At 40.8% G+C, this 9716-nt stretch overlaps 2 protein-coding genes across 5 annotated transcripts; both read left to right on the top strand.

Moving 5' to 3' along the window:
* The first annotated feature begins 73 nt into the window (after positions 1-73).
* Positions 74-5128, top strand: LOC130181731 (centrosomal protein of 55 kDa-like). 4 transcript variants are annotated; one of them, XM_056396117.1, is made up of 10 exons: positions 74-142; positions 1182-1343; positions 1540-1752; positions 2480-2545; positions 2799-2949; positions 3216-3342; positions 3459-3648; positions 3761-3835; positions 4150-4272; positions 4848-5128. In XM_056396117.1, the coding sequence occupies exons 2-10, from the start codon at positions 1191-1193 to the stop codon at positions 5025-5027; spliced, it is 1278 nt and encodes a 425-aa protein (XP_056252092.1). In that variant the 5' UTR covers positions 74-142; positions 1182-1190; the 3' UTR covers positions 5028-5128. The 4 variants fall into 4 exon arrangements, with proteins under 4 accessions (XP_056252092.1, XP_056252093.1, XP_056252091.1 ...); XM_056396118.1 differs by lacking the exon at positions 74-142 and adding an exon at positions 149-343 and having other exon boundaries at positions 4150-4215; XM_056396116.1 differs by lacking the exon at positions 74-142 and adding an exon at positions 152-343 and having other exon boundaries at positions 1166-1343.
* A 1337-nt stretch (positions 5129-6465) lies between these two features.
* On the top strand, positions 6466-8905 carry LOC130181142 (free fatty acid receptor 4-like). Its single transcript, XM_056394967.1, has 3 exons — positions 6466-7036; positions 7131-7262; positions 8517-8905. Exons 1-3 carry the CDS (start codon positions 6497-6499, stop codon positions 8901-8903), a joined length of 1059 nt encoding a protein of 352 aa, XP_056250942.1. The 5' UTR covers positions 6466-6496; the 3' UTR covers positions 8904-8905.
* Positions 8906-9716: the final 811 nt, after the last annotated feature.

Raw genomic sequence — 9716 nt, 5'->3', positions numbered from 1 at the left:
TCACTCTTCTCTTAGAGTGCAGCGCCCCCCGGTGGTCGTGTTGATAATACCTCCTATCTATGCTGTTGGAAATGAAATCTAATCTAGATGTTAGCAGTAAAATATGCAAACAGTTTAGTTTCCAGCAGATTTTTTAAATTAGGTAAGATAAGATGCAAAAAAAAAAAAAAAAAAACTGAAGCACGCATATTATTTTCAAAAGCATTTTCGCGCGGAATGGTTTGCCTAGGCCTTGAACACCGCACAGTGATTTTACAATAACAGTTTATCAGTCCGGCAGAGGAAACAAAATATGAAATAACACTAATTATAATGGACATCGCGAAACAATAATTTTAGAAAGGTAAAAGAGTTGAGTTTAACGTCTGTTCTACTTTTCAAGTCTTTACTCTAGCTACCAATATTGTTTAAAACTGTTTTTCTTCCAGCTAACATTAGCTAGCCTAGCTAACCTTGCCTGGAGTCATCTTCTCTTTGTAGATGTTATTGACTAATAATAAAAACAGCTTCCCGAGTGAGACAGATAAATTAGCCCTTTTGTGGAATAACGTAGCATTACTGGCTGAGAAAATAAATCCTCCTGTATCCAGTTTGAAACCCAGTCCTATCCTCATAGAGTAAGTGTATTAGTTACTTAGCTAACGCTAGCTACTAACATTAGCCATTTGCTGTTGCCTATACAGTCTCACTTTTGGGACTCTTTAGGTGCCATTCTCTGATCATACCACACGATCTTCATCAGCCGATGGAATTGAATCATTGTCATTGAAAAGTAGACGTTTCCATTTTGCCTGAGCTCTGGGGCATGTTTGGCTTAAAGGTTGAGCTATAAAATTCAAGGCTGCTTTAAGGCTTCAGAAAATTTCAGATACAGCAGACACCTTTCAATATATAAATCCAGTTAAATATCCAGTGAAATACAACTCTGCAAAAAAATTATGTTAACATACCATTGAGTTTTGAATCAATGCCTCTCTGACAGAGTCAACAGGAACTCAACACTAAAAGATTAACTTTATTGCAGACTTCTTCATTATTTTCATTGTATTTTTTCCTTTCTCTTTCAATTGCTGAGTTTGCAAATATCAGCAACACTTGGGCCCATTCAGAATGTATCTGTTTGAAACTGTCTGTTCTGACGTTTGTGATGTTTTAATTTTGTCAGTTATATTTGTGAACAGGAATCAGAGATGGCATCCTCCAAAAATAAAAGTTTCCTCAAGAAAAAGCGCTACTCTGAGCCTGATGTGGTTGTCAGCAGCCTGAGGAAGGAGAATGCCTATCTGAAGAAGACCCTGGTTGACTTGTCTCGCCAGCATTCAGAACATTACAAGCTACTGGAGGTAAACTTAGTCAAACAACTACTCAGTGTTAACCTAGGGTGAATCAACCAGCCAAGGTTATTCACTCTGTACTGTACACTCCACCTGATGATGCTGCAGCTGTTGCAGCTATCTACACTGTTTGCTTTACTCAGGGTAGTGCTTTATTGTAGCTGAGTATTAGTGAAACCACTTTTTCATCTGTATCCCTTGGCAGAAGTTCCTCTCTCTTGAAACTGTGAGGCTGGAGAAAGATGAGAAGACCGCTTTGCCATTAGAGCAGCTCAGTAAGAAAGGAGGGAACCTGGCTGGCGTAGCATCAATGAAGACAATATCCGCTACCGCCAGAGAGGTGGAAGAAATCAAGAACAAGATTGTGAGCGTCTCAACTAGGTGTCAATGTCTTGAGAACAAAGTTACAGGGAAGAAGGTAAAGCAGGGCTCATTTTTATTGTGTTTAAGTGACTGCTATACTGAGGGAAATATATAAGATATATAGTACTTATTTACAAGCAGGACACAAGATACACAATATATGTTTAGTCATGGAAATTACAACAGATGTTACTTTTTCAAATAAATGTGCCTCTTACAATTCATATTTGGCACTTCTACAATTAATACTAGGTGCTACACAGTAAAAACTGATGTTTTTACTATAGGTGCAGAGCGGTAGCACATAATAGCTCATTTTCAAAGCAGAGATTATGACTTGGAAAAGCTACAGGGCCTCAGTAAGCCCTTACAGTGAAACAGTGAGCCAGCATGTACAGTATCAAGACCAATAAACCAGTATTGATTAATGGAATTCAGCCATCATTAATTTTATCATTCACAGGTGTGGTTTTCCTGCTGTGACATGTCAAAATGTCCTCTGTGAAGAAGGTCTATGGTAATCTTGCTTCAGGAGTTTGATTCACAAATCTCCTCTAGTCTCTTATCAGTTGTATACCACTAGATGGCAGCACTTGTTTATAAATGTCAGTCTTCCATTTAGAGGAGAAATACTGTTCTCCATTAAAACAAACTTCCTCTTGCAGAGCATGCCATCACAGTGAAATTCTAGATACTGTAGAGAACCTAACACTGTCATAACATGGTCAGTCGTTCATTCACATACGTGTAAGGCTATACTGTATTTTACTGTTGTCTGTTAGGCCTCCAAGACGGATGAACAGGCTTCCATCGCCAGCATAACAGAGCTCCAAAATCACCTCACAGATGTAAGCTCCTTGTTGTTGCCACACAGCTTGAAAGGGTCTCTTCGGTTTTTATATTTCCATTAACATCTAATCCACCTACTGTTTTAGTTTCTACTTTGTGTGTGTGCATTGGTTCGTCAGTAAGAACGTGTGTCTGTGTACAGTGCACATGTCTTGCTGAGTGTTTGTGCTTTGGAGCCATCCTCCTGGCACAGCTCTGTTTCTGTCTTTCTCTATTATATGCTTCTCATTCTTTTATTTAAATCCCCCCGAGGCCTTGGAGAAGAACAAGCAGTGGCTGGAATATGACCAGCAGAGAGAGGCCTATGTGAGGGCTATTATAGCCAGAATGTTATGGCTGGAGAAGCAGCTGAACGAAGCCAATCAGGCCCGCTCAAAGCAGCACAATGAAGAGCATTCAGATGGTGAGCCAGAGGGCCAGTGGGCAGCGGGCACTCGACACTGGGGCAACAGACTGTCACAATAAGGTTTTTAAGATATTGAGATTGCCCTGGAGTAGCCCGCTATGACAGTATGTGGCCTTGCACTGCATTTTCATAATCGTGTTTTATTACTACATGGTGCATATGTAAAGGTCTACCTAACATCTTTTGATTGTGTAGTTGAATGTGTAATTTCCTCCTCTCTTTTTTAACTTTTATTTTCATTCATCGTCTGCTTTGCATTATAGAGAAGGAGCTAATACGCCAGATGCAGGAGCACTATGAAAGACTCTTACAGAAAGCCAAAGATGAGCTGCACCTGCTCAGGGAGAAGGCCAGCAGCACCCACCAGAACGTGATAACATTGCAAAACTGGTATGTCTGCTGTAAAAAAAAGAAAAAAAAAAGAAGATAATAATTATATGGTATCGTTCAAAGTTGGAGAAGGTTAGGATGGTAGTCAGCTAGATGACAGACCGGTTGATGTGTAGGCACAGGGAAAGGGAAACGGAGATGGAGGAGCTCAAGCAGCAGCTGCATTCTGCAAAAATGAGCAGTAAAAATGAACCGGAAGATCTTCATTGGTCTGAGGATGAAGAGCAACGGCTAAGAGATGAGAGCAAACACCTCCAGGGCAGACTGGATGCAGAGAAGCGCAGGTCAGCTAACTTTGAGCTGCAGGTATGTCTTTGTTTTACTTTTTTTTTTCACTGACTAGGAAAAATAAAAATCTTACCTTCATCACACAAAGCAAAAAAGCCACCAAATCAAAAGTAAACTTCTCTCTTCTCAGGCAAATCTCTTTCAGAAGTATATGTTAAATCGTCATCATGCAGACCAAGAAAAGATGGCAGATCTGGAGCGACAGGTATGACAGGCACACTCACTTTGTATGAACCGTCTTTAGATTTGGTAACTTATTCTCCTTGCTGAAATAAATCCTTAGTATTAGCTTGAAATTGAGGGATGTTGCTAATCCACCAACTCTTAATGATGGCACAGGTTAATTACACTTTGAGAAGGCTTGACAAGGGCATGCCGTACTTTCTTACCTCTTTGCTTTCTTTCCAAAGGAAAATCTGTCCTCACATAAGCAAAGGAATTCTTTTATCTGAAAAATATGCCACCCACACCTCTAAAGTATTATAGCTTTGACTGCAGTGCTAACTTTTTAAATTTTAGATCAACATTTCTTCACAAGACCTTAAGGATGAGAGGCAGGATTGTTCGTATTTAAAGAAGCAAATGGTGAGAGTCCTGAAGACACTGAAAAAAGCTGAAGGCCATGTGACAAAACAGTCAAAGGTTGGCATGATTTGTAATTAGTATTCGGGTTGAAACTTAAAGCTGTATTAATAAAGTTTTTATGGGGAGCAATTGCTTATTTACACATCCTGACGAATTCAAGCCGAATATTCACTCTCCCTTTAGCTCGGTTTGGATCTCCACTTACTCCTGAGGGCAACATCCAACTCTTCAGCTGCTAAACGTTCAACTATATTCTCTTGCTATTCTCCAACTTTGTCTGTCTGTTTTAGGTGTTGAGCTGGTTGTGTACAGCAGCTTTTAGAATGTTTTCACTGACAGGTGCCTGTCTGCATCAAGGTTGAGGAGAGCAGAGTTGTCAGTCAGAAGACCAAAATAATGATCTAAAACAGACTAAAAGGGTCCTTGTATTTAAGGGGTACTTCAGTGTCAGATCATAATTATATGTGAGTTGGTCAGTACGAGTGACGCCTTGCTAATTGCAGTTATTTGATCCTAGGATATCCTAGATATTTATTAGTGCAGCTTTAAGTTTTGTCGGTTAAGAATGATGATGAGCCAGAATCAGAGTCTTATTATCCATATCTGACAGATGACTATTTTTACTGCATTAGAGAGACCAGCAAGATTGCAACTCGTGTGAAGTGACACACCCTCCCTCCCAGAGCCCGATATCCTCCACTCAGGGCAGCTTGCTGAATGAAAGTTACCTGGAGTGTCCCGGCTGCCGCGCAGAGTATCCTGCCAGTCACTACCGAGAACTGATTAACCACCTGGAAATCTGTCTCGACTGAGCTGGGTCTCGAACTTCATTTAGTTCACTATCTTGATTGATTTCAATCCATATTGTTTAACCAGAGGTACAAGTTATCTTAATAAACTACAATGTTCAGTTGCTGATGCTGTGATTCTTGATTTCTGGGGATGGCAATGTTTGTGTGTCGGTCAGGACTTTGGTCCAGGCTGAAATATCTCAACTATTTAATGTACTGCTGGTACTGGTACATTCATGGTTCCTGAAAGATGAAGATTTGGGCTGTTCCCTTAGCTTTCCTCTTGCACCACTTTGAGGTTGACATTTGTCATTTTGACATTTTACTGGCTTTGGTGACTCCCTGCCTTTTCATCTAGCGTCATTACCAAGTCAAAATTTGAATTACTTCAGTTAATGACCAACTACCTGAACAGCTAATGACAATTTGTGTGATACTTTATTAAATCAGGCTGCCGTAGGTCTGTGTCCCTTCAGGTCTCGCACTTCAAACCAGATGAATAGCTCAAAACAGCTTGTGTAAGTAAATCCCTTTCCTGTACTATTTAAAGACATGGATTAGTATTGCTAACCAACAATATGGGGAGTCTGTGCAGTGACAGAGGCTTTGAAAGGGAACACGACACCAAGGGTTGACCTAACCTTACAGCCTTAGAAAAAGTGATAATATGGTTTAGACACCTCTTTAGTCTCTGAACCTTTCAGGAACATTTCATATGGACTCGTCTTCATGGAAAGTTAGAATATGAGCTTAGCCTGTCTGAGAGGCAAAACTCAAGGCCAGCCAAGAGGGTGTTTCACCTGGAGCCCTGTAGATTATTATTAACACCAGACATGACAAAAATACTGTCAGAGAAAGGAGGATGTTTTTTAGTTGTAAAATCGATATTTCTAAGGTAGATTCTAAGGTAACCCCTGCAGGGTTTGCACGAGAAGAAAAGCCTATTTGTAGGACAGAATCTGATCAATTGCAGTATCACTACTCAGGAAGTACTGTAAACCTGGTAATCTTATGCAGAGTAAATAAAAGCGGTGTCTTGCTAATTAGATCTCAACAGCTAATTTGTCATTTACACAGTATTACTGTTCAACAGGTGCAAAGATTGAAGATTAGAACTTGGATTAACCCACAGGGTGCAGCGTGTTGTAATTAAATCAAGAGCCGTTCCACAAGAAAGAATCCACACTGTGCAAGTGTAGCTGTGTTTGATGTTAGAAAAGTGCAAATTTTGCTGAAATAACATGGCACTGAAGTAGCACAGGTCGCAGGGGATAAGAGCACAAAGAACATCTTGTAATGTTTGACATCCCTACAGGTTGCAGCTGGAGCAAACAGCATCAAAAAGGTTAGTCACCACCCTCCAGCCCTCCTCCTCCTCCTCCTCCTCCTCTCTTGTACCACTTATCAGCTTCTGTTCCCTATTCTGTTATCTGGCAGTCACCTCAGTGAATTCAGTTTGCATCGTAGATCTAAATATCTTTTCAGCCTCTATGGATTTTGACCCTCACACTCACTTAATCCACTTGAGAAACTTCACATATTTTTCCTTCTTCTCTGAGTTGCACCACTCTGATCATGTAGTGGCTACCACTGTCGAGACCCTGGTTATCTCCATTGTCTTCCTGGTGTCCGTGGCAGCGAATGCGGGAGCTGCAGCCTTGGTAACCTGGGAACGCCGACTGCTGGCCAACAAGACCATCCTGACCCTCAACTTGTTTGTGGCCGACCTGCTATTTGTCAGCATGATCCCACTGATAGTGGCAGTGCGCTGGACCGTGTCCTGGAAGCTGGGGTTTACGGCCTGTCGCACTGTGCTGTATGTCATCTGTATGAGCGGCTGTGTCACCATCACTACCCTGGCCTCCATCAGTGTGGAGAGGGTCCAGGCAATCCTACGGCTGCAGACTGTGCCCACGCTAAACCCCAGAATGGTGACCGTCACCATCGTCTTCATCTGGGCCTTTTCTGCACTCACCACTTTACCCCTCAGTTTGTTCTTCACTGTGATGGAAGTGGATTTCCCTGAGCAAGTATGGATGAATCAATGGATGAAAGGAAAGCTTCCTCCCCTGTCCCCGCTATTAATGTATGTGTTTCTGTATATTTTTTGTCATCTCACCACAGGAACGTGTACATATCTGTACTCTCAAGTGGCCTGACACAACTGGAGAGATTGTGTGGAATGTATCCTTCACCGCCCTGTGCTTCCTTCTCCCAGGACTCATTATTGTGGTCAGTTACAGCAAAATATTACAGGTGGGTTTATTGTACTCTTAAACTGGCAAAAGTGTCAGGAAGTGAAGGACGGGACAGTTGAAAGAATGATGGAATCTCAGTCACAGTTTCAAAAAAATAACGCTTTCTGTATTTTTCTTATGGTCAACAAATGCCTTGGAAAGACTAACACTAAAATCTGTCTGCATATACTTAACTTTCAACCCATGCATTCCCACTGAAGATGTAAATCTTTAAAAATGGGCCATGAGTACATAGTTTTATTTTTTTTAAAAAGGATCAGTAACTCCCCAAAACAGCTGGGCACGATACTCAAACAGCTGTAAATTGTGCATGTGTTGGGGACTGTTTTCAGCTGTGGATTAATACACATTTGGTGCTGTAGTGATGATTTACAGCAGCAGGTTGGGGTATGTGGGATTACCTGAAAACTATTTTTCCAAGAAAGAGTTTTTTGATCGTTTTTAGACAACAATATGTCACACAGCTACACCACGCTCTGGCTACACTGGTAATACTTTTTAGTTGGATCAGTTAATTGTTGGTTTTGTTGACAATAAGAAGAATATAGAATATTGGCAGCCTAACCTTTAAAACTTGGAAGCTGAGGTGAAAAGAGGATGAAATAAATGAAAAGGAAGCAACATTTGGGTCCATTAGACTCATCATTGTAGACTGATGGCTGATATTTGCTTCCCTTTTCTTTTTGGCCCCAATTTGACTTTGTTCACATATGTACTTTTGCTTTACTGTCTTAATAATGATTCATTTAATAATAATAATATAATGTTTAAAAAAAATGGTGTGAAGAAACCTGCATTAACCATTCACTCAGCAACTCATGCCAACCCATTCATTTACAGGCATACTCACCTTTCTCTTTGTACCTGAATATGAGTCATGCCTCTGTCAATCTGGTAACAGATGTGTGTGTGCTTTGTCAGATGTGTATGTGCTTTGTTAATTACTGAAGCTGAAAATGGTGTGTGTGGGTTCAAAGCTTCGCACTATCGACTGTCAACACTGCATTGGACAACCAGTTCTACCAATGTGGACATTAACGTGATGCAGACAATAGAAAAGGATTCTGAGATGCCACACATTGATTTTAGCTCTGAAAAGACTTTATGGATGTTTGAGACACATTGAAGACAAACATAAAGGATCTCAACCCCATATATAAATCCACATGTAAATCAATTGGGTTGCGTAGCTGCTCATATGATGTCACAAAGTGCAGGATGCCAGTATTATGTAATATTATTTGTTTTCCAGATTGCTAAGAGTTGTAGGCGAAGGCTCCGAACCCGAAACAGTCAGCCCCCAGTTGTTGAGTCTACTGAGTACCACGTCTCACGCCAGGATATGAAGCTCTTCCGCACTCTTCTGGTCCTTGTGCTCTCTTTCTTAATCATGTGGAGCCCTATTTTCATCAACATCTTCCTCATTCTCGCCAGAAACTTCCTGGGCCACCTGTACATCTCCTCTACCATGTTCTTCTGGGTGGTAACGTTCACACTGGCCAACTCAGCTCTCAATCCCATCCTCTACTCTGTCTGTCAGTTCAAGAATGCCTGGCGTAAGCTCTGCTGTGGCTCTGCTGTAGTGCCTCTGCGAAAAGAGCCTGGTGGCAGTGGTCAAAGGCGAGGGATGCATCCATGATTATTGTGATTGCTTCATCAAATAGTGGATTCAAAGTGACATGACGTGTACTACATGCTCTCCACACCTTTGGTGACACTGACAGACATATATACACGCACATATTCCTCTCATGGAAGATGAACTGATCTCATGCTTGTTGCACTCCTGAGCTGGTGCATTAAGACTGAAAGTGCTAACACTGTAAAGATAGTTCATTTAATAATAATTTTACCCTTTTATTTATTTATTAATTTATTTATTGCAATTTTCACTAAATTATTTTCAGTCTACAAAAATGAATCCTACCCTGAAATGCCAAATAGTAATTGTTGTGTCGGTTGTGGTAACAGCACAGATTTTTATTATCTGAAATACTCTAATAATCTACACTAATAATATAATCCATTTTAAATAGTGTTTTAGTCCTTAAAATGCCATGAGTAAATCAGGTGTTTAGAAACTGGCAGCAAATGAATCAATAAACTGACTAATATAAATTCAGTTTTAAGTGTGTTTGTGCAAAGATTTGAAGTGCCTTGTTTTGTCGCGTTGTTTCCTTTTTAGTCATCTGGAATAAGACAGAACTTGCCTCCTCGCACCACTCAGGTTGCTTGTCAACAAGAGTAATTAAACTCCAAACAACAGTTAACAATCCCACATAATCCTGTCAGTGGTTAAGTGTGGCTGCACAGGAAAACCCAGGAAAGCCAGGCTCGTGAGATAAACACTCATTTCTCTCTGGAGGAGTTAGTTAGACATTAGACCACATTACTGCTGGCTGTCTGTACTTGTTCTGAATTGACCAGCGGGGGTGCAGTTTCTTTTTCATCT

Source organism: Seriola aureovittata, chromosome 14 (assembly GCF_021018895.1).
Source record: "Seriola aureovittata isolate HTS-2021-v1 ecotype China chromosome 14, ASM2101889v1, whole genome shotgun sequence".
In the NCBI taxonomy this organism is placed as follows: domain Eukaryota; kingdom Metazoa; phylum Chordata; class Actinopteri; order Carangiformes; family Carangidae; genus Seriola; species Seriola aureovittata.
Note: the sequence above shows the minus strand (reverse complement) of the source record. Positions and strands in the feature narration are given on the sequence as shown.

Coding starts and splice junctions, on each gene's coding strand:
- LOC130181142 (XM_056394967.1), top strand. CDS start 6,497: ATGGATTTTGACCCTCACACTCACTTAATCCACTTGAGAAACTTCACA. Junction 7,037..7,130: donor AAGTGGATTTCCCTGAGCAA/GTATGGATGAAT, acceptor ATCTCACCACAG/GAACGTGTACATATCTGTAC. Junction 7,263..8,516: donor GTTACAGCAAAATATTACAG/GTGGGTTTATTG, acceptor TTTGTTTTCCAG/ATTGCTAAGAGTTGTAGGCG.
- LOC130181731 (XM_056396117.1), top strand. CDS start 1,191: ATGGCATCCTCCAAAAATAAAAGTTTCCTCAAGAAAAAGCGCTACTCT. Junction 2,546..2,798: donor TCCAAAATCACCTCACAGAT/GTAAGCTCCTTG, acceptor AATCCCCCCGAG/GCCTTGGAGAAGAACAAGCA. Junction 3,649..3,760: donor CAGCTAACTTTGAGCTGCAG/GTATGTCTTTGT, acceptor CTCTCTTCTCAG/GCAAATCTCTTTCAGAAGTA.